Here is a 24547-nt window from a genome sequence, read left to right as displayed (position 1 = left end):
TATTTGCCTTTTTTTTCTTCTTTTCAAGTTTTTTTTGTCGTTGCTTTAAAGGCAATACCAACCAGGGAGCCTGGGTGGCTCAGTTGGTCAAGCGACCGACTTCGGCTCCAGTCAAGATCTGTTTGTGAGTTCAAGCCCTACATCGGGCTCTGTGCTGGCAGCTCAGAGCCTGCTTCCAATTCTGTGTCTCCTCTCTCTGCCCCTTCCCTGCTCCTGCTCTCTCTCTCTCAAAAACAAAACAAAACAAAAAATATTAAAATAATTTTAAGGCAATATGAACCAGTGAGAACAGGTTCTTAATTTACCATCACGAATGCTAAGATTCCTCCTACTGGAAAGTCCTCTGGTAAAAGAGAAAGCCAAATGCTCCCTAGGGCGGATTCAGCCTCACTAGCTGGGACATCTGGTGAAATGCACATGGCAGGTTCCTTGAAGGGGGTTCTTAAAAATGAAATCACCAAGAAGGAAGTGTCTGGGGCTCTGTGGCCTTTCCTCAGCAGCCAGAGTGAACCACACCGAAAAGGAAGAACTCTCACAAAAGGGCTTTTTGTCTCCCACAGCAAAGAAGTCCAGCCCTGTTTCTGCTGGGTTCTAGTCAGGTGAGCCAGCGCACCCCGTGCTGGAATGACAGGGCGTTCTGTAAACAAGGAGTGGGTGGCAGCGAGAAGCGGGCAGGGAGCACACACCCGCACAGCTCAACTTCCAGCCACAGCCAACAAGAGAGAGCATCCGCCTGTCCTTTGTCCAGAGAACACCCGACAAAGCAGGCTCTTGCTCACAGGGGGTCATCACCGGGACAGCCCTTGACCCCTAAGCCCAGATGCAAAACACCTTGTGATCACACCTCCGTGCTTTCCAGCAGCTCAGAAAAAAGGGCTGCTCCAGAAGCAGAAATCCGTGAACACATCCAAAGGCCTGGAGTGTGCCAGAGCTGACTGGAAGGGATAGCAACTCCTGAGCACAGCCCAGGACAGCCTTCTGGAGAATTCTCAAAGGCTCCAGGATGAGAAGGGAAAACATTTACCTTATTCACAGCCTGTGCACACACCCGTCCTGTCCCCCTCACACTGACTGGGCCTGCGCTAGGCAGGGGACAGGACCCAGCGAAGCATTCTGCCCAGAGACAGCTCCAGGTTCAAATTTGGCCCCTCGCACCAACTATCTTCCCGGCCTTCTTAGAGCTGTTCCCCAAAAAGCCTCCAGATCTGAGGTTACAGTCTCACCCACAACACAGTGTTCAGTAAGACCCACAGAAGAGAGGCCCCCACACCTGCTCCAAGTTCAAGTGCTCCCACCTGCCTGGGGAGGACGAATGTCCTTCACTGCATGGCTTTCAGCCTTGCAGAGCGGAGACTCCGCGCTCTCCCATTCACCAGTCACTCAGAGATGGAGGGGTAGTGGGGCCCGTGTACAACCAGTCAGCCTGTCGGGCAGCCTCCCACTTCTCAGCCTCACTATAATTTCAAATCTTGGACCTAGTCTTTTATTCAGATGATTCTTTATTTTAAAAAAAACTTTTAAAATTTATTTTTGAGAGACAGAGTGTGAGCAGGAGAGGGGTAGAGAAAGGGAGACACAGAATCTGAAGCAGGCTACAGGCTCTGAGCTGTCAGCATAGAGCCTGACGTGGGGCTCAAACTCATGAACCCGCAAGATCATGACCTGAGCTGAAGTCAGACACTTAACCGAGCAAGCCTCCCAGGTGCCCTGTCTTCCTCCGTTCTAATGGAGGCTGGATGAGGAAGAAGGTGGGTGTGGAGAGAGTGCCTGTCATCACCTTTCCGCGCCCTGCCTCCCCTCTCGGTCTCCGGCTGTGCCACCGAGGAGGGCATGTGGGAACCTCGTTCTCCTGGTGCGGTGGTCTCAGGCTCTGACATGGCCACACGCGGCACACCACATCTTCAAAAGGCAGTATTTCTTTCCATAAAAGATAAAAAAGTCTCAGGGTTCCTGGTGGCTCAGTCAGGGAAGTGTCCGACTTCAGGTCAGGGCACGATCTCACAGTTCATGAGTTGGAGCCGCGAGTCAGGCTCGCTGCTGTCAGAGCAGAGCCCGCTTTGGACCTTCCATCCCCTTCTCCCTCTACCCTTCCCGGCTCACGTTCCCCCCCTCTAAAATAAACATTTTTTTAAAGATTAAATAAAAGTCTCTGGCGAGCCTGGGTTGGCTCATTCAGTTAAGTTTCTGATTCTGAATTTCAGCTCAGGTCATGATCTCACAGTTCATGGGTCTGAGCCCTGTGTTAGGCTCTGTACTATAAGTACAGAGCCTGCTTGGGATTCTCTCTCTCCCTCTCTCTGTTCCCCTCCCTTGCTCTCTCTCTCTCTCAAAAAAATTTTAAATAAAAAGACTGTGGTAATAATTTAAAAAAAGATTAAAAAGTCTCAGTGTGTCTTCTGCAGGTCTCTGTGAGGAAGGCACACCTCTGACCTGGGAGACAACAGGCAGGCCGCTGGAGGCCGAGCGCGGTGCGCACTTTCCACAGAGAACATTCTCCGGGAGATGAAGACTGCCAGCCAGGCCGACAGAGAACAGGAAGGAGAAAGACGCCCTCGCGCCCCAGCTGGCATCCACCCCGAGTGTTTTACACCACTTACTCACAGTCTTCGATAAAAAGAAAAAAAACACAGAAATGTAGGGCCCAGAAACATTTTAAGCACTTTCCAATTTTGGAAACTATCTACAAGTTCACCAGGTCATGTAATATACAATCTATTAATAACACAACATGATCATGTATAACATATATATAACCAAGGAAATGCACCAAGTTTTTACAGTATGCCTATTTTTAGGAAATGAGAATACTGAAAATGCTCCTCACACCTACAGAAACAGGAACAAAAGATTCCTAAGAGGTAGGATAAATATTTTTCACACAAAAATTAAATAGAAATCAACAAAAGGAAAAATAAACAGAGACTGATCTGTTCAAAGGGTCGTAGATAACCAGACATTGTGAAAACAAACACACAAAAACCACAGACAATAAACAGAACCTCCCTTTATTTTTTTTAATGTTTATTTTTGAAAGACACAGAGAGAGCATACAAGAGAGCAAGCATGGCAGGAGAGGGGCGGGAAGAAGAGAGGGGGACAGAGGATCTGAAGTGAGTTTCTGCTGAAAATATACAGCATGATTCAGGGCTCAAACTCACAAACCATGAGATCATGACCTGAGCTGAAGTCAGACACAACCAGTGGAGCCACCAAGGCACCCTAACCTCCCTTTGAAATTTAGAAAAGCAGGGCGTCTGGGTGGCTCAGTCAATTAAGCCGATTTCAGCTCAGGTCATGATCTGACAGTTCATGGGTTCGAGCCCCACATCAGGCTCTGTGCTGTCAGCTCAAGAGCCTGGAGCCTGCTCCTGATTCTATGTGTCCCTCTCTCTCTCTGCCCCTCCCCTGCTCATGATCTGTCTCTGTCTCTCAAAAATAAATAAATGTTAAAAAATTTTTTTTAAAAAATTAGAAAAGTATTGGGGCGCCTGGGTGGCTCAGTGGGTTGAGCATCCGTCTTCAGCTCAGGTCAAGATCTCAAAATTCAGGAGTCTGAGCCCCGCATCAGGCTCTGTGCTATCAGTGCAAAGCCCACTTCGGATCCTCTGTCCCTCTCTCTGCCCATCTCCCACATGCACCCTCATGCTCTCTCTCTAAAAAAAATAAAATGTTACCAAAAAAAAAAAAGTTAGAAAAGTATTTACTGTTCCTACCCCAATTCAAACAGCCCAAAACCATTAACTCCCAGGAGGCAGGGAATGGGTTTCCGAATTTCTTCTGGCAACTCCCACAAAAGCCAGTGTGGGGCTCAGTGCACACTGGGCATCAGCAACGCCAACACATGGTGTCAGGTGACCCCAAGCTACCCCAGGGCCAAGTTCTGGGGTCACAAGCCACAAATACGCAGTGTTTGAAGGTTTCCCTAGGACTTCCAAAAGGGAATTATAGTCCAGAGCACATGGCTTTGCACACAGTGAGCCCTCAGTCATGCAGATTTCTTGGAACAGCACTCCCCAGGGGGTGCCTGGCTGGCTCAGTCAGAAGAGCAGATGAGCATGCAACTCTTGATTTTGGGGTTCTGAGTTCAAACCCCACGTTGTGTGCAGAATTTGCTAAAAAATAACAATAATAAAGAAACTTAAAAAATATAATATTGAAAAGATATATTAAAAATAAACAAGCAGCAGGAAGGGTTGAAGCGCTACACCCGCCTGTTCAGGGCTCACAACCACCTGTGTCAGGGTCCCCTAGGGTCCTCAATCAGAGAGAGGCCCGGAGCAGCCGAGCAACCTGAAAAATAATACCACCCCTGCCCCCTCAGCCTTCCTTCCCTGTCACTCTCTGCACACCCTGTGCCCCCCGCTTGCCCTTGTCACCGGTGTTCCCCCAAGTCTCCGCTGGTCTCTCCAGATGGGCACCACTGGTCACTGACACCCGCCCCCCGACGTCTTCCTTGCTGACAGACTTCAACCCTTCTTCAATTCATGTGACTTGGGACACAGCCAGGAGCACGACTGCTACTACCACGAGGCACGTGGGTGGGGACGGAGACGGAGATGACAGGAGAGTAAGTAAAACACGGAGTCCGGAGACAATGCTAAGCTAGGAGGACAGTAAGATGGGGGAAGGGGGAGCAGGAGGCGAGAAGGCAGTCCCAGTAGGGAAGGCTGCCTGTGGCCAGGTCAGGAGAGCGAAGTGACTTGTGTCACCAGGGACGCCCACCTCCTCACACTCAGGGTGAACGCAGAGTTCCCAAAAGCGCTCTCGGCAATGCCACTGTGGCGGCTGCTGCCGCAGGTCCAGGGACTGCACTCGGGACGCACTCCACACACGTGGGGCTGCGGTCACAACCACGAAGGGGGCGCCAGCGCGCGGAGCGGAAGAGGCGGAGGCGGGCCGGATCCGAACGCCGCCGCCAGGAGTCACGTACCCACAATTCGTTCCGTGTGAGCTGACGTGCCAGGGTCCTGACTGCTCTCCCCGGTCCACTCCCGGCCTCACCTTTCTGCACAACATCCTATCACCCACGGCTCTCTATGTAACCCTTTCGATGCCTTCCAGAGACTCAGGGACTGCAGGCCGGAATTCCCGGCAGGTGCTGAGGCCCCGCCCTTCCAGCTCTGTGCCCTCTTTCCTCCCACGCAGGCCTTTCCCCACTGCACCTGCACCTGCACCTGGGACCCTCCTTCCTCTCCCACTAGCTGTACTCAGCCTCACAATGTCAGCTTACAACCTACCTCAAAAAAAAAAAAAGGGGGAAAGATAGAAAGAAAAGAAAAGAAAAAAGGACCCCACTGAGGGAAACTCCTAACTAGGTCGGGTTCCCTGTTACACAACCTTAAATAATCTCTGCTTTTTCTTAACAGCCGCTGGCAGTGCTGGCAATTACCAAAAGGACAGGAGGTGCGCCACTCTTGCTTATCATTTGTCCCCAGCACCTATGACACTGGCTGGCACGGGAAGATACTCAGTTGACACCACCATACACATCTGCCGAGTGAAACAAGGCCCAGCGTGGCCCCGAGGCCGTCAGGACGGCCTTGGGCCCTGAAGGACTGCAGCGCCCACTGAGGGGCGCGCAGAGACGCCGCACGCACAGCACAGGCGCGCGGCCCGCAGCTTGGCCCCCGCCTCGGTCCTCCAGGAACAGCCCACGGACGCTGTGCCCCCGGCACACCAAGTGTGACCGCGGCGGGCCACGCTGGCCCCTGCAAACCCAACCGGGGAGGAGACGCAGGCGGCATGCAGCTTCTCCACTCACAGTTTCAGGGATGGCATTCATTCGTTTTGTTTATCCTTTCTTTTTTTGAAAGAGAGAGGATGAGTAGGGAATGGACAGAGAGAAAGACAATCCCAAGCAGGCTCCACACACTGTCAGCAGCTCAGAGCCCGATGTAGGGCTCAAACCCACAAACGTCGAGATCATGACCAGAGCCGAAATCAAGAGTCAGACCCCTAACTGCCTAGCTGACTGAGCCCCCCGGGCCCGCAGGGACCACATTCTAGACGAGTAACAGGAAGCTTGTGCTGAAGCAGAGGAGGGAGCTCCAGTCGCACAGCCACGGCCGCTCCGCCTCCTTCTTCGACGAGGCCACAGAAAAGCTCTAGAACATTAAGAAAGCCTTACCACACCTCTTCCAACATCTCCAATTCCAAAGCCTAAAACAATAACCTCAATTTTCCCAGCACAAAAATTAGGTCTTGCTAGAAGTTGTGAAAAGTAATCTGTATAGTGGAGAAAAACAAACAATAAATGCCTAGTATATCCACATAATGGAATATTCTAGGGTTACAAAAACCGAATTTCATGTATGTGGACTTTGTCAAAATATGAAAACTCTCTCTCTCACACACACACACACACACTGCAAGATAAGGAAACCCAAACCAAACCACATTTGTTGGCACCAGATTTCCCAGAGATGATATTTAGGGGAGAAGGGGCAGGGCAGCAGTCTGTATGCACCCCTGCCCCTAGTGTGACAGTGACAAGTCCCGCTCCACTCACAGCAAGGACAGTGGTGAGGCCAGTGGGAGAGGCACTGAGCCTGCTCTGACAGGTGCGTGTGCAGGATGTTGAGGAGAGAAAGGGCCTTAAACTGAGCTCAATGGAGAAAACACATGAGTTTCCCTCCACTCCCTCCTGAACGTCCACTGGAAAAACTCTGCTCCAGAGGAGAGACGCTAACATTCTGGAAGACACGGGGATGGGAAGTGGGCACTCACTCGGAGCAAAGAGCACAGTAACATAATGGCCACAGAGAGGATGCCAGATGACCAAGCAAGCACAGGAAGAAGGGCGTCGGGTGTCAGACCTCAAAAGAAAAGCCTGGGTGAATGTCTGACATGAACCCGCAGGCAGGAGACAGACTCAGGCCAGACAAGCAGAGGTGCTCCAAAAGCAGGACACCAGGCCTGGAGGTGAGGAGGCGAGGCCCGGCATGAGGACAGGGGCCAGGACACAACAGAAGTACAAGGGTTCGTGCTGAGTGGTGGGCCCCCAGCAGACAGGCGAGCAAGAACTACTGAGGGCACACATGATCACGTGGACTGATGGGGCGCCTGATGGCTCAGTCAGTTAAGTGTCTGGTTCTTGGTTTCAGCTCAGGTCATGATCTCGAGGTTCATGGGATCGAGCTCCACATTGAGCTCTGTGCTGACAGTGTAGAGCCTTATTGGGATTCTTCTCTCTGCCCCTCACCTGGTGATTCTTGCGCTCTGTCTCTCTCAAAATAAATAACCATTAAAAACAATGAAAAGTGATTCCAGGAGAAGCCAAAAGTTGCACTGGGCAGGAAATGTATCCCTGGCACACCACATAGGCCAGTTGTGGAAAATATCGGCAATCAAAACAAACACAACATGCCTATTTAATTCACTATATTGAAGAACAGAGGAGATGGAAGGGAAATATGCATATGTACCTTCCCCAAAAGAAAGGCCAGAGCAACCCCCTAAACGCAGAGGAGAGAACCCGAGAAGGAAACAGCCAGGAATCTGGTTGGGGAACAGAAACGGGTGGCAGGGAGACCATGGCTACCCCCTGCTGGGCCGCATGCAGTACACCATGTGACTTTTTAAACTGTACACATGATAAAAATTAAAGTTAAGCTGAAATATAAATTAAATGAAGTACCACAGATGAGTGCAGCAAACAGAAGTTGCAGAGGAGCAAAGGTGGGCCAAGGTGCACCTGGACTTCTCACTCTGAGTCCTGGCTTCGCCTCTGCTTTTGTACCAAACAGAAAGCAGGGAGTGCAGAGCGCAGCCCCGAGGCCTCCTGTGGGGCCGGCAGAGTGGGCCCCGGGTCAACTTTGTGAAATTAATGTCAGAGTACATACAGAGTGAGGAAAACTGATGTTGAAATAGAACTGGGTCGTTAAAGAGACGCAAACACTTTCCACAGGCGGCGGCAGAGGCAGAGGGTGCAGACATGGATGGCCAAGGTTAAGGTTCAAGACCTTCGAGTCAAGAAAGAGGAGTGCTTCAGCAGCCAGAAGACCTGAAGGTGGCGCTGTCCCAGCAGCACGTGGCCAAAGTGACAAGCAGCGGGTCCTCCGAGCTCTCTTCGATCCGTGTGGTTCACAGATCCATCGCCCAAGTTCTCACCGTCAACAACCAGACCCGGGAAGAGAACCTCAGGAGCGCCTACAGGGTAAGGAGTAGGAGCCCCTGGACGTGCAGCGAAGAAGGCACATGCCGGGCAGCGAAGAAGGCACATGCCGGGCACCGCGGGCCAAACAGACACGATGGAGGCCAAGACCAAGCAGCAGCAGTGGAAGAACAGTGCACCTGCTGCAGCCATATGCGGTCAAGGCCTGAGCACCGGCATCAAGAGAACACAAACCAGAGAAAATAAGAATAAAAAGATAAAATAAATAGATGCAAACATTTTCAAAAGTCTCAAGAACAGCAGCTCTCTAGCCGTGACCCCAGGACAAGGAGCAGTAGCATCACCAGGAACTGATTAGAAACATTTCTCAGGGCGCCTTGGGGGCTCAGTCGGTTGAGCATCTGATTTCGGCTCAGGTCATGATTTCACAGTTCGTGGGTTCGAGCCCTGTGTCAGGCTCTGTGCTGACAGCTAGTTCAGAGCTTGGAGCCTGCTTCAGGTTCTGTCTCCCTCTCTCTCTGACCCTCCCCTGCTCACACTGTCTCTGTCTCTCAAAAATAAATTAAAAAGACATTAAAAAATTTAAAAAAAAAAAACAGGCAAAAGGGGTGCCTGGAGGGCTCAGTCAGTTGAGCACCCGACTTCAGCTCAGGTCATGATCTTGCAGTTTGTGGGTTTGAGCCCCGCGTCGGGCTCTGTACTGACAACTAGTTCAGAGCCTGGAGCCTGCTTTGGAGTCTGGGGCTCTTTCTCTCTCTCTGCCCCTTCCCTATTTACACCGTCTCTCTCTGTCCCTCAAAAATAAGTAAATGTTGGAGCACCTGGCTGGCTCAGTCGGTTAGGCGTCCAACTTCGGCTCAGGTCATGATCTCATGGTTTGCAGGATCAAGCGCTACATCAGGCTCTGTGCTGACAGCTCAGAGCCTGGAGCCTCCTTCGGATTCTGTGTCTCCCTCTCTTTCTGATCCTCCCCCACTCATGCTCTGTTTCTGTCTCAATAATAAATAAACTATAAATAAATAAATGTAAAAAAAAAAGAAAGAGAAAAGACAGATTTCTTGGGGGCACCTGCGGGGCTCAGTCCATTAAGCAACCAACTTCGGCTCAGGTCATGACTTTACATTGATGAGTTCAAGCCCTGCTTCGGGTTCTGCACTAACAGCTCAGAGCCTAGAGCCTGTTTCTGATTCTGGATCTCCCTCTCTCTCTGTCCCTCCCCCACTGGTTCTCTCTCTCTAGTAAACAAACATTTTTTAAAAACTTAATACAATTGGATGTGCCCATCTTTAGGACACAAACAGAACACACTTCTTAGCAGATCCCACTCAGACACCGCAAGCCAGCCCGCCCTGGGCCAGGCCCAGAAGCCTCACAGGGTCTCCAGGGGACCCAGGTGTGTGCAGACACGTGAGAGCAGGCAACGGCTCGTCACCTCGGCAGTTAGGACACCTGCTCTCAAACAGGGGTCGGGGTCCCGGGGCCTGACTGGCCTGGGTGCTCTGCAGGGTCACACGAGGCTCATGACCTTCCAGCACCGTCCCTGCTTTCTTGTCCCTCACTCTCAGGAGTGTACAGCAGGGTGCTCTGTGGGCCCCGGGACACACAGACGGCACATAGAGGCAGACAGAAGAATCTACTTCTCTTCAAGTAAGCCAGATATTTAAGAGACTTGTAAAAATGTAAAACAATGCCATTCTTCTCACTATTTTAGAGAGCACTATTTTTCAATAAAAATGTCTTTGGTGGGGGAACCTCTCTCTCCGGTGTCAGGCTCTGTGCTGACAGCTCAGAGCCTGGAGCCTACCTCAGATTCTGTGTCTCCCTCTCTCTGATCCTCCCCTGCTCACACACTGTCTTTCTCTCAAAAATAAATAAATGTTTTGGGGCACCTGGGGGGCTCAGTCGGTTAAGTGTCCAACTCTGGCTCAATGATCTCACGATCGTGGGTTCGAGCCCTGCATCAGCCTCTGTGCTGACAGCTCAGAGCCTGGAGCTGCTTCAGATTCTGTGTCTCCCTCTCTCTCTCTGCTCCTCCTCTGCTCGTTCTCTGTCTCTCTCTCCTAAAAATAAATAATAAAACATTTTTAATTAATTGTTTTAAAGAAATTTTTTAATTAAAAAAAGTCATTGATGTTGGGGTACCTGGGTGGCTCAGTTGGTTAAGTGTCTGAGTCTTAATTTTGGCTCAAGTCATGATCTCACTGTAGTGAGATCAAGCCCAACATTGAACTCTACACTGAGCATGAAGCCTGCTTAAGATTCTCTCTCCCACTCCCTCTTCCCCATCCCCTGTGTGCTCTCTCAAAGAAGTCATTAACGATACCACGTAACGGATTTTTTTTAATGTTTATTCATTTCGAGAGAGAGGGAGAGAGAGCACAAGCAGGAGAGGGGCAGAGAAAGGGAGAGACACAGTATCTGAAGCAGGCTCCAGGCTCCACACTGTCAGCACAGAGTCTGATATGGGGCTCAAACCTACAAACCATGAGATCATGGCCTGAGCCGAAGTCGGACTCTTAACTGAGCCACTCAGGCACCACTGTAATAGATTATTTTTAATGGGCTAATAAAAACATACTTTAGATTTTTTATCTTTATAATACAGTCAAGGTCACTAGATATAGCTCACATAAAACCCCTCTGACCCCAGTAACATTTCACGACCTGCAGCGTCTCGGACAAGCAGTTTATGAGCCAGCAGCCCAGCGCTCCACAGCCCAGCAGGGACTGACTGCTACGAAGAGGCCACAGCACACAGTTAACCATATGGCAATGACAACAGGCCTATCTGTGGCATAAGCGCAGCCCAAACCACAAATCCAGTTTTACTGCACTTTGTTGATACCTAAATCCACCACTAAATCACCTCAAGACTTATATATGTAGCACCCCATCAGAGACACCTAATTCTCTACAACAGCATCTAACTGACCGTTTTCAGACCAAGACAAAATACAAAGCAGAAAAACAAAGTTGCCCTGCAACAGGAAATTACTTTTTAGGCACCCTAAGTATTTCTGAGTCCTTTCACTTATTTATTCAAACATGGATTTATCCATTTGAATGCTGCCAACAGGGAAGAGAAAAGAGAACTCTTCTTAAATTTCCTTTTGAGGGAATCTGTACGTTGGCCAAGATATTTACATCTCTTGGGGGAGCACCATCCCCTGATAAACAAGAATAGGGTTTCATCGCATAGCTAATCTTAATTTCCTATTTCAACCCGGGTCAAAGAGAAGGGTCATTTCAGACCTTGTGTAACTATCAATCAATAAATGCTATCTTGGGCATATGGTTAATAACAAGTAAAACCTGTGCGATGTGTAACATTTCTTTTAAAATCTGTCTGAAAACAAAGAGTTCTGGGGTTTTACTGGTTATTTTTAAGATTGGTAAAAGCCACACAATCTAACACACAGTACAGGTTCTCTAATGAAGTACAGGTTATGCTCAATGAACTTCCCAGATTACATTTTTTCTTTGTATTTTGAAATATGTTGAACCCACTGTAAAGCTCAAATAACGATACAGAGAACATCTGTATATCCCTCCTCTATGTCCAGTGATTAATATCCTTCCACATTCACTTTGTATCTCTTTCTATACACCTGCACTTTTTTTGTGGAACTATTAAAAATCAGCTGCAGAGGGGCACCTGGCTGGCTCAGTCAATAGAACATGCGACTCTTGATCTCCGGGTCTTGAGTTCAAGCCCCACGTTGGGTATAGAGATTACTTATGCTCAAGTCATGATCTCACAGAACTCAGAAAGATCTCACAGGACTCAGAAAGGATCTCACAGTTCATGAGTTCGAGCCCCATATCATGATCTGTGCTGACAGCTCAGAACCTGGTGCCTCCTTCAGATTCTGTGTCATCTTCTCTCTCTGCCCCTCCCCTGCTCATACTCAGTCTCTCAAAAATAAATAAAACATTAAAAATTTAAAATAAATAATAAAACCATAAAATCTTAAAAAATTATATTAAGGTGTGGACATCACGTGCATCCCTAAACCCTCTCAGCGTGTATTTCCTAGGAACAAGGACTGTCCTGCGACACAGTACCATCATGACAACGCTGGTCCCAAGTTCATCTGCATCCAGAATTTCCCAGTCATCCCAATAATGGCCTTCATACTTGTTTTGTTTCCTTTTACATCAGTTTCCAATCAAGAACCAGTCACGAGTGGTCACAATTCTTTTACTTCCTCAATCTAGATTGCATCCACACTTCTTAGGACACTGATATTCTGAGCGTCCAGGCAACTGTAGAGTGCCCGACATTCTGGTTTGTCTGGTCATTCCTCACGACTTGACTCAGGTTAAACACTTTTAGCAAGATTGCTGGGGGCGCCTGGGTGGCTCAACTGGTTAGGCGTCCGACTTCAGCTCAGGTCACAATCTCACCACTTGTGGGCTTGAGTCCCGCGTCCAGCTCAGAGCCTGGAGCCTGCTTTGGATTCTTTCTCCCTCTCTCTGCTCCTGCCCCACTCACACTCTATCTCTCTCTCAAAAATGAATGAATGTTAAAAAAAATTTTTTTAAGAAAAAAAAAGAATGGTCCCCACCCCCCACCACTGAATCCCATCGAGGAGCCCATAATCTCCATTACTGGGAAGTCAGAGTTTGATCACTGGTCAAGGTGGAGTCTGACAGATTTCTCCAATGTAAGGAGTCTTCTTTCTCCCTGTGGACTCGATCACCTATGGAACTGCGTGAGCACCCTGCACCCCCCCTCAAGTGCTTGCAGTATGTTGTTTGATAGCCGCTGATGATCCTCACTTGAACAGTCATCACCTTGGTTGCCACAAAACACTGGTTCCCCCCACAAAACAACAACAACAACACTGATTCTTTAAATCTGTCACTTTCTCCCCTGTGAGGCGTTTGTAAGGAAGTCTCCTTCGGGATGTCACTAAGATCGCCTTTTCCTCACTGTACGCCACGCGCTTCTTAAATCCAATGTGTCCTTTATCACCACTACTCTTTTCGGACACTCCCAATGTCCCAGATTTGCCCGCTGGGAACCCATTCAAGCTGTCGAGCTGCTCCATTTCTGACCTGTGCCATCAAGTTTTGAACACGTCCTTGCTTTCTGGTACACGATAATCCAGCTCACACTGACTCTGCCTGCCCCAAACCTGAAGGAAGTCATCTCTCCGAGGATCCGTGGTTGCTGTTGTGGGAAAGGGTGTCTGTAACCGGTGTCTGGAGGCGAACTGTACTCCCTGCGACAGGAGTGTCACTGCTCCGAGACCCTGTCAGAAGACAGAGCTAGGAATTGTTTTTTACATCACTATTCATACGGATACCTCAATTTAAATCTCAAGACCAGCGGACTCTCCCTCACCTTTTCCATACCATATATTTTTTTTATTATTTTACTTCAGAGAGGGGAAGAGAGAGAACATGAGCAGGGAGAGAGAAATCAAGAGTCAATCAAGTGACCACTCAGGCACCCTTCCATGCCATATTTGTATCTGCTTTCTCCCAGGGAGCCCTGGCTCCCAGCTGCAGTACACCCATTTTGCTCTTTCTGACATATACCTGAAGTGATTTCAGAATTACTATGCTGATCTATCAACATACTTCAAACCCACTTTGTAGTAAGTTTCTCTGTAGTTCTTTTTTTCTTTTAAATACAACCCACCAAAGGAATACCAAGTACTGTGTTCAGGACTTGTGAAATTAATCTTTCCTACATGGTTACATTAGTAATTCAACATACTTCCAAGTTTGTTTCTATTTGTATTCAATTTGGTTTCTATCATTGTCTTGTTGTTTGATATGTGGAAGAGTCGGACGGCTCAGAAGTCAAAGATCCATAAAAAGCCAGACTCAGGCAAGTCTCACTCCTGCCCATACACCTTACACCCTGTCCCCATCCTCTTGAGGTCTTTAAATTGCTTCCTCGTCTATCCTTCCTAGATTTCGTTTTGCAAAGAGAAAGAAACATATACATTTTATTTCCTCTTCTAATTTTGCATTCTTTCTTTCCAACACCTTGCCGCCACCCCCCACCCCGGCACCCCTGACCTCCTTAGAGTGCTATCCTGCGGCCTAGCTCTGTCCTGGAGCCTGTGAACACAAAAACCTGCTTAACCACCTGAGCCACCCAGGCGCCCTTCTTGCTTTCTTTCTTAAAATGTTTTTTTTTTTTCCTGTAATCTCTGCACCCCATTGTGGGGCTCAAACTCATGATCCCAAGATCAAGAATTACAAGCTTGGGGCACCTCGGTGGCTCCGTCAGTTAAGCGTCCAGCTTCGGCTCAGGTCATGATCTCACGGTTCATGGGTTCGTGCCCTGTGTCAGGCTCTGTGCTGACAGCTCAGAGCCTGGAGCTGTTTCAGATTCTGTGTCTCCTTCTCTCGCTGACCCTCTCCTGCTCTCGCTGTCTCTCTCTTTCAAAAATAAATTTAAAAATAAAAAGAATCACACGCTAGGGGCACCTGGGTGGCTCAGTCAGTTAAGCTTCCAAATTCAGCTCAGGTCATGATCTCATGGTTTGTGGGTTCGAGCCCCATGTCAGGCTCTGTGCTGACAGCTCAGAGCCTGGATCTGCTTCAGATTCTGTGTCTCCCTCTCTCTCTTACTCTCCACCACACACACTCTGTCTCTCTCTCTCAAAAAATGAATAAAACATTTAAAAACTTTAGGAAAAAGAAAAAAAGAATCACACGCTTTTCTGACTGGGCCAACCAGACACTCTGAGGTTTGGTTTCTTCTGTTTGTCAATTCCCCTTCCTCTGAGCTAAAGTCATTCACTTAGGGCTTCACATCTCAGACCCCTCATCTTATTTTTCCTTTTTATAAAGGCAAAAGGTGGTAAATTAACCGTTTTTTTAAGTTTATTTTTACTTATTTTGAAAAAGATACAGAGAGCAAGCAGGGTAGAGAGGCAGAGAAAGAAGGAGACAGAACCCTACGCAGGCTCTGCATTGCCAGCATAGAGCCCAACGTGGGGCTTGATCCCATAAACTGGGAGTTCAAGACCTGAGCCGAAATCAGAATTAGATGCCTAATGGACTGAGTCACTCAGGCACCCCCGTCATGGTAAAGCAGCCATTTCCAAGTACACTGCTCTAGGACAGTAAGTACATTTATACTATCATACAACCATCACCATCCATCTCTGGGACTTTTCCAACTTCTCCAACTCGGAGTCTCCCCACTGAACACTGACTCCCTCCAGCCCGTCCCCTGGCCGCCATCCTCCTTTCCAGCTGTGTGGTCTGACCCCTCCAGGAGTCACACAACAACCATTCTTTCTTACCACAAGTTATGCATTCCACTCAGTACTTCCTCTCCTCTCACTGCATCTTGGACGTCACTCCCTACCAGTCTGTGGGGGCTTCTCCACCTCCCCGCCTCCCCGAAGCGGCACGGCTGCTTTGTGAACACGCTTCAGTGTGCTCTTCCCCGACGGACATTTACGTTATTCCCATACTTCACTCACAGGTGCTGCTACAATGAATACCTTGTGCATCTGAGAGTTTGATCTGTGGAGGTACATCCTCAGGGTAAATCACTAGAAGTGGGACTGTTAAGTCAAAGGGTCAAGTCCATCTGCAGATACTGCAAATTCCCCTTGATAAAGACTGGGCCACTCTGCGGCCTCACAAGCAATATGAGAACACACCTATTTCCCAACAGCCTCACCAACAGAACGTGTTCAAGCTCTTACATTTTTGCCACCATGATGAGTGAGAAATGCTATCTGAGTGATTTTAATTTGCATTTGTCTTCCTCATCCTGAGTGAAGCTGAGTTTGTTTAAAGACCATTTGTTTTTCTTTTTCGGTGGGATGTCTTCATATCTCTTGTCTATTTTTCTACCAGTTTCATTTTTCCCCCTTGGACTTTCAAGAGTTTTTATATCAGTCATTTATCTCATGTTTTAAAAAATATCACTGAGAGGCCCTACTGGAGAACACGCTGGGGCCCAAGAGGTGCATCAGGCAGGCTACACCCGCTGCGCCATCTAGATGAAAACCGGAGGCCCCTCCAGAGACACGGTCCGGGAGACCAGGGGCTGCACCCTGCACACAGCCCGTAAACATTACCGGTGCTCTGAGAGCCAGGAGCTGGCCCCTCTCTGCTCGGACCTCATTCAACACTCACAGCCTTCGACCATCCCTCATCCGTATTGCAAGTTAAACATTCTCTCGGCTCACGATCTCACGGTTCATGGAGTTCAAGCCATGCCTTGGGCTCTCTGCTGTCAGCAGAGTCCCCTTTGGAGCCTCTGTCCCTCTCTCTCTGCCCCTCCCCTGTTCACAATCTCTCCCTCTCTCAAAATCCAATGAACATTTTTAAAAACCTCTCTCACTGGCTGAATTTTTAAAAATGCACCTTAGCAGGCATTTAAAGGAAACACCAATCTCTCTAGTTGATGTGGACTTTTACTTCCTTTCATTATGGATAATCGATCTATTAGTAAAATTAAAATTACATTTAACTCTTAAAAATATGATTAGTCAAGAGCGCCAGACTGGATCAGTCAGTAAAGCACGCAACTCTTGATCTCAGGGTTGTGAAGTTTGAGCCCCACGATGGGTGCAGAGATTACTTAAAAACAAAATCTACTGAGGGGCGCCTGGGTGGCTCAGCTGGGTAGGCATCCGACTTCAGCTCAGGTCATGATCTCATGGTCTGTGAGTTCGAGCCCCATGTAGGGCCCTGTGGTGACAGCTCGGAGCCTGGAGCCTGCTTCGATTCTGTGTCTCCCTCTTTCTCTCCCTGAACCAACCCTGCTCATGATCTTTCGTATGTATGTATATAAGTATGATGTTGTCATATATATAAAATCAGTTCACTGGCAGGCAGCTTAATCAAAACAAAAGGTTTACAAAATGCTCCTGACTGCTCATGACAGTAAAGTGTTAAGCACATTGCCTTGTTACTGAGCAATGATTTAGGGAAAAAATGGTCCTTACAGCATTGAACAATTCCTCCCGTCTGAATATATAAACCACCTACCTATAGATAGATTTAGCCAGCTGGTACCACACATCAATCATAACCTGAGCTGGTTACACTTGCTTAAAGAGAAGTGAGAACAAATCACGTGAAATGAAAAACAACACTGAATCATTAAAGCCTCTGACAGTGGCGACAGCGCTAAGTCCCCGATACCATAGCGCTCCAGCTCAAAACAGGGGTCTTACCAGGCAGGCTAACTTTTGACAACAGGACAATTTAGCTTTCAGCACGGAAGGCTCTAAAACTTCTGTAGACTTTTTAAATATCCAACAAAAGAAAAAATAAAATATATCATTCAGCAGACTGGAATTTCAGGAGCTATATATTCTTAAATCCTTCTGAAGGCACGGGTCTTTAGAAAATCAGCTAGAGGGGCAGCTGGGGGGCTCAGTCAGTTACGTCTCTGACTTCAGCTCAGGTAATGATCTCACGTTCATGGGTTCGAGCCCCGTGTCGGGCTCTGTGCTGACAGCTCAGAGCCTGGAGCTGCTTCTGGTTCTGTGTCTCCCTCTCTCTCTGACCCTCCCCTGCTCACACTGTGTGTCTCTCTCACAAAAATAAGTAAACATTTAAAATTTTTTTAAAAAAGGAAAAATAAAATTAGCTAGATCATAACCAGAGTAATACCAACTTGCCTAAAACAAGCATTAAATATTTTGACAGAAAAATAAAACTGTACCTACTGAAGAAATTTCTTTTCCTCCCTAACCATGATACTGAATCATCTCTACTACTCTCAAGAACTTTCAAAAATTACAATGCAATTCTTTTCACCAGGAAGCTCTCAGAATTACTTCTGTTATTAGACACTGATGAAAGCACCATGCCCAACTAGTAGCCAACCTTTAAGAATTATAGGCATTTTGGGGGCACCTGGGTGGCTCAGATGGTTGGGCATCGGATTTCGGCTCAGGTCGTGATCTATTTTCGTGGGCTCAAGCCCCGCATCAGGCTCTGTGCTGACAGCCCTGAGCCTGGACTCTGCTTCAGAATCTGTGTCTTACTCTCTCTCTGTCCCTCCCCTGCTTGTGCTCTGTCTCTAACTCTCAGAAATAAATAAATGTTAAAAATTTAAAAAATAATAATTACAGGCATTGCTAGTATGCAGTTTTCCAAATATCAACACAAATTAAGTGTCTATCTTCAATAAGCAACTGAACATGCTAATTCAATGTTCTATAAAAGTTACTTAGAAAAATCTGACTTTCCTTGGATATGTTTTGTATTTTGATCTAAAACCTTAACTGAGTCTAAGTAAGACATGTATTTTATCTTTAGGGTGTAATTGCTTTATTACTAAAGATTGTAATAAAATTTTTACTAGATCCCTTTTAATACTGTTTGAAATGTATGATACATGTACAGACACTACTCTCCAAACTAAAATCAGTATTATAACAACAGATAATGTGGCCTGTACCTCAAATGAAACCAACCCCATTCCTACCATTCACCCCCTCCTACAAATATACCTCCCCAATACACACACACTACAACTAAATTTTAGTATTTCCTTAAGACTTTTCCACATGGACAATTTTCAGTTATAATCATGGTATACAATTCATTCTATCAGAAACACTAACCTAAATTACTTTGGAGACTTTATAACAATCACTGTTAGGGGCCACATAATAGTCTTCAATGGGTGCCTAAGTCTTTTGTCTGATACTTCAATTTTAACTAATGTTTGCACCCTGTTTCTGGAATTGAAACAAAGTAAGTACTTGGAAGGGAAGCAATTCATGAGCTTGGTGCACTTAACAACTCTGTCTGTGTGGCCTACAGGGGATTAAATTCTTCCTTTATGTCAGTTCCTGGGCTAGAATAACTCCTAACAATTCTGAATCTTCCTGGAAAAAAGTAAACTGGTATCAGAGATCTCTAATTTCAAAAAAAGTCAAAAAGGTCAAAAGTGGGTTCAGACATTGGCCTTATACCGTTTTTGTACAATGAAGCATTTATTACATATATTTTAATTTACAGGTTTTTTTTTTTTTTTACATTTATTTATTTTTGAGAGACAGAGAGAGGCAGAGCACAGGTGGCGGAGGGGCAGAGAGAAAAGGAGACACAGAATCCAAAGCAGGCTCCAGTCTCCGAGCTGTCAGCACAGAGCCTGAAACGAAGCTCGAACCCAGCAACCTGAGATCATGACCTGCGCCAAAGTTGACTGCTTAACCAGTGAGCCACCCAGGCGCCCCTAGTTTACATTTTACATTCTTAAGTAGTGACTCTGGATGAGATTATAGATGATTTTCATTTTTCTTATTTTGCTTATGATAGGACTTAGTTTCATTTTTTTTGAACAATGAACATCTATAAAAATAACTTAGCTTTTACCCACGTGTGTCGGAGCCGCCGAGGTTTTGGCTGCCTCAGGCAAGGACATATCACTCTCAAGGGAGCAACCAAAAAACAAGATTTACATCTGGAGGCTGGAGAATGCCATTTCCTGGTCGAAGATTTTGGCGTCGGTCATGCTGGGCCAGACGTAGAATGGCCAAGGTGCACAAAAGATCAATCCGCATTCGCATTCGGGAATGCAGCATTAAGCTTCCCCTCCCCAGCATTTGCAGACGCTGGTCTGCACGCTTCCCTTTGATGCTGTGTCCGGAGTTTGGAGTTTCGTTTTCGGTTTTTTCCCTTTCTCTAATATTCATTTAACTCTGTTACCTGGCAACCTACCCGGGTCAGTTCCCCGCCCCAAAACCATATATAAGATAGCGTGTTTTCTGGAAGCAGAGGAAGAGGAGAGGAAGAAGAATAAAGAGAGAGGCTTGATCGGATTCCGTGTTCTGCCTTCACTCTCTGCGCCCCCTTTCCTGCCCTTTCTCTCCCTCCCTCAGGAAAAGAACTCACCCACGAGACAGGTACCGCGAATGCCAGGGACAAGCGCGCAGGAACCTGGCTTTGGCTAAGACACTAGGATATCAATTGTGTACAAAACTGTGTACGTGTGTGTACGTGTGTGTCTGTGTGTACAAAAAAGTCTGGAAGGAGATACACTAAAATGCTAGTGGTGTTTTTCTCAGGAAAATCTGATTACTGGTCACTTTTTTTGCTTTATATTTTACATCACTCTTCATTTTCAACAATTTTAAAAAGCATGTGTTACTTTTATAATATGAAAAAAACGCTTTTAAGACACTTACAAAATTGCCTGTGATCCAAGCACAGAAAGGACCCTCATGTGCCTTTTAGTAATTCACCCAACACACAGACCCAGAGGCACACGAGCACACACCACACCAGCCCCATGTGCACCTGCTCGTACACCTGCGTTCATTCTTCCTCATGTACACAGAGACACCCACACACAAAGTCAAGGCTAGGAAAGAAACCAGGAAGGACACGGAGGCAATTGAAAGGGGCAGCCTTGTCTCTAGAGACCTCCACCTGCCGGCCAGCGGCAGGGCAGGGACACCGGAGCATCAGCACGTCCCTCAGCAGCCTGCTCGTGCACGCACGGGAGAGGACAGTGCCCACAAGGTCACTGAAGGGCATCCAGGGTTTCAATACTCTGGAAAAGATCAGTAACTATGAAAACATAAATGCTTAAGTGAGTATAATAACAAATACGAAGACAATCTTTACAACTGTAATCAACTACTTTCAAAAATAAAGCCAAAAGAAACCAATCCTTTCTTATGAGACTCTTGGAATTTCTTCTGCAAATTCTGTTTTAGGAAGAGTTGCCAGTGGCTACGAAAGCATCAGCCCTCTCAGTATGAGGGGGTCACGTCGATGAACAATCTTCAGAAATGGTTGAGGCCTTGGAGATGACCAATACCAACTTCACGACTAACACCTATGAATTCCTGTTCCAGTAAGATACAGTCAGAAAGCTCCACTATGGTTCTTCTCCTTCCCTCTGCTGATTACTAACGCCGTGTTACGTTACACCACACCTGATCTACCGCCCAGACGATGTAAGGAGAGCCAAACGCACCATAACCGTACTAAAGACAGAAGGACACAAAAGCCATCTGTATTATAAATAGGAGCTGCTTCCATTAAAAATTCAGATAATCAGCTTAAATAATTTAAAATGCTTCCTTCATAAACAGATTACTCAACATGCTACCTTTGAAAATTTGACAACAATCAAGATAATGAGCTGCTATCATCAAGGACAGTAATGTGACCAGCCTGAGAGTCTCATGCACTCAATATTTTGAAATCTCAAGGTGGAAAGTACAAAAACTTATCATAATTATTGCTCTTATCCACCTTTTCTGTTTCTAGGGTTTTTTTTTTTTAATCACAAATGTTTAAAGAAGAATCCTTATCTTTTAGAGACACATACTGAAATGTATATTGATGGAATGGTATGTCAGGTGTGCACTTCCCCCCAGTGTGAAAGTGGGGAGCTGACAGATGAACCAAGACTAGTGAGCTGGGGGGAGGGGGTCACTAAACCATTCTCTGTATTTTGGTCTATGTTTAAGACTTTTCATTTAAAAGTTTTAAAATACTCATCATGAGTTAAATTCTTCACATCTCCTTAAACTACTTCACTATCAATCAGAGACTATTTCTTCTCTTTGTTCTTCTGTAATGCATTCGAACATCAGACTTGGAAAATGCAATCCTGAGTCATAATAAAGGCTAGCAAAGCTCAGACAGATACAAAAAGCAACCTTTCATTACTCTGCAATGAAAACGAAAGCTCTCCACCGTCCCTGGAAGCCTGTCCGAGGCAAGCTTAGAGCATGCCCCGCTCTGCTTCTCCCCACAGTCTGCGCCGGCGGACAGAAAGGGCACTGTCACAGGAGCTCTCCAGACACTCGCCCATTCCACCAGATCCAAGTCACCGTGGCTTTGACCCGACATTTAAAATTCCAGCAGGAGCTATAAGAGCGAAGGATTTTGACTCATTTCTACTCTGTGACCACAAGAAAGCACACCCCAAATAGCACCCCAAAGTTTTCCCCGCTGTGACAGACAAGGACAATTACAAAATATGTTTCTCAAATGAAAGGATCTTACAGAAGTCAGGAACGTGAGACCAAAGCTGTGAAATACCTTGAGCCAGCAAATCCAGTACGTTGAGAGCCACCTAAAGGTTATGAGTCAAAGCGCCTCATGCCAGTCCCTGCTCTCGCACTGACGATCTGTAAGCTCATGGGAAAGTTGACTCAACCTTGCTGGGCTCCGGCTCCTTAGCTGTCAAGTGAGACGAGCACCACCTGCTCACTACCACGTGAGACAAGGGTGCTGATCCAGGGAAAACACGCATGAGCTTCACATAAGCCAGAGTCAGGTTACGATAAAGAAGATCAAATGTTGCATTTCTCTAACAGCGCTGGTTGGTGTAAAGACGAAGGGTATGTTTGGGGAGAAGACACAGACCACTAGTTTAAAAAAAAAAAATACAACCAAGGATGCCAGAGGCGCGCTCTAGCCCAGAGGCGTGAAGCAAAAGCCTCAGAAGAAACTGATCCAGAGGCACCTGGGTGACTCAGTCAGTTAAGCATCAGACTCTTTTTGTTTGTTTGTTTTTTATTTATTTTTGAGAGGCAGAGAGAGACAGCGTGAGGAGGGGAAGGTCAGAGAGACAGGGAGACACAGAATCTGAAGCAGGCTCCAGGCTCTGAGCTAGCTGTCAGCACAGAGCCCAACGCGGGGCTTGAACCCATGAACCGTGAGATCATGACCTGAGCCGAAGCCGGATGCTCAACCGACTGAGCCACCCAGGCGCCCCAAACATCAGACTCTTGATTTCGGTTCAGGACATGACCTCACAGTTCATGGGCTCAAGTCCCATGTCAGGCTCTATACTGACAGTGCAGAGCCTGCTTTGAATTCTCTCTCTGCCTCTCTCTGCTCCTCCCCCCAAATAAATAAACCTGAAAAGAAAAGAAGAGGAAAGAAAGAAAGAAACTGAACCAGCAATCACAATCCATGCTGCCATCAGAGGAAACTGCCAGTCACACGGCTCTCTGCCCATGACATGTGGCAGGGCCACCCTCGGCACCGTCTTCCAACGCAGAGCTAAATGCACGGCCACAGGGACATGCACGTCCTGCCAGGCTGACCCAGGAGGACCCAGATCGTAACACTGACAGCTCAAGGCACACTGAATCCTCAGGGGGACACATGGATCCCCTATAGAGGTTTGTAAATGTTATAACTGACACCCTAAATAGTGGGTGTCAACTTTACCTCTTAGAAACTTCTAGGCTTAAGCACACTGTGCACTTGAACACCCACTTACCCAATGTTTGCACACGTGAGAAGTCAACAGAATGTAAAAACTAGCAAATCGACATTGTAGGAACTGCCTACCACTAAGGAAAACGTTTGAAAGCGGACGCCAGTAGCCTATCTGATGACTGCTGGGCTGTGTGCAGAACACACACCCTGACAGCGTCTTCACCTACCGACACACACACGGGGGGGGGGAGCACACACCTTGAGACCCACCTTCTCCCAGCTGCAGCCCTGGAGGTCCTGTGCCCCCCCCCCCCATGGCAGTGCACATCCTGGTCACCTGTCTACACCGCTCACCTCCTACAGGAGTGGAGTGGCCCTGATGGAGTTCTGCTCCAGTCTGAAGGCACCACCCCACTCTCGGGCCCATCCCTCTCCCCTGGGCACAGAAGGTTAGACAGGAAAACTTGGAGCGATCACGTCTCCGGAACAGGAAAAGTCGGGCCCAGGGAGGACACTTGCCAACCGCACACAGCGAAGTAACTGCGCTCAAAACAGGCGTCTATTGGCGTGACCCTCGCGGCGGGGAAGGCCTGGGGCCACGTCCCCACGGCCAGGAGCTCCTCTCCGTTTGGGAAAAACCAGCTGGTGTGGTTCGGGAGCAGGTGGAGGGAAGGGGCGCGCAGGGGGAGAGAGCGACTCCCCGAAATAGAAGCCCCTGGAAGGCAGATGAGGAAGTTCAGCGCAATTCAGGCGGAGCTGAGCACAGCGAGAACGACAGGACGCGGCACGGCCGGCGGGACCCGCGCACTCCGCGACCGCAGCAGGCCGGGGCGCTCCCGAGTTACCTGCTCCGCCCCGTAGACCGTAGCGAACTGGACGAAGTCCTCGATGCGGACGAAGCCGTCCCCATCGCCGTCCAGGGCATCGAACACGGCTCGGAGGCGGGGGCCGTCCTCCGGACACGCGGCGGGCTCGCTCGCTAGGGGGCACGTCTGGCTGAAGTCCGAGGGCCGGTCCGGGTCCCCGGGACCCACCTCCAGCGTCAGCTCGCCCACCGCGGCCGACGGGAAGCAAGGGAAGAAGTCGACCTCGGGCCTCAGGTGCTGGCTGTGGCTGAAGCCGGGCACACGGAGACAGGCGCGCTCCGGGCCAATCGGGAGGCCGTAATCCTCGGGCTCCGCAGTCCAGGACAGAAGCGGGCCGAGCTCGGACAGCTGCCGCTCGGGCTCGGGCTCGGGCTCGAGGTCCGGACGGGCGCCCGGGGCCGGCGACCGGCCGCTCTCCGGGCGCGCG

At 48.1% G+C, this 24547-nt stretch overlaps 1 protein-coding gene across 1 annotated transcript in view; it reads right to left on the bottom strand.

Annotated features, from left to right (window-relative positions):
• RAB11FIP3 (RAB11 family interacting protein 3) overlaps positions 1-24547 on the bottom strand; it is a 76802-nt gene that overhangs the window by 51472 nt on the left and 783 nt on the right. The window contains exon 4 of the mRNA XM_029948961.1: positions 24100-24546. Coding sequence (XP_029804821.1) covers positions 24100-24546 — 447 coding nt within the window. The remainder of the gene's footprint in view (positions 1-24099; position 24547) is intronic.

Source organism: Suricata suricatta, chromosome 8 (genome assembly GCF_006229205.1).
Source record: "Suricata suricatta isolate VVHF042 chromosome 8, meerkat_22Aug2017_6uvM2_HiC, whole genome shotgun sequence".
Lineage (NCBI taxonomy): Eukaryota > Metazoa > Chordata > Mammalia > Carnivora > Herpestidae > Suricata > Suricata suricatta.
The sequence above is the reverse complement of the archived record's forward strand: the minus strand, read 5'-3'. Positions and strand labels throughout refer to the sequence as shown.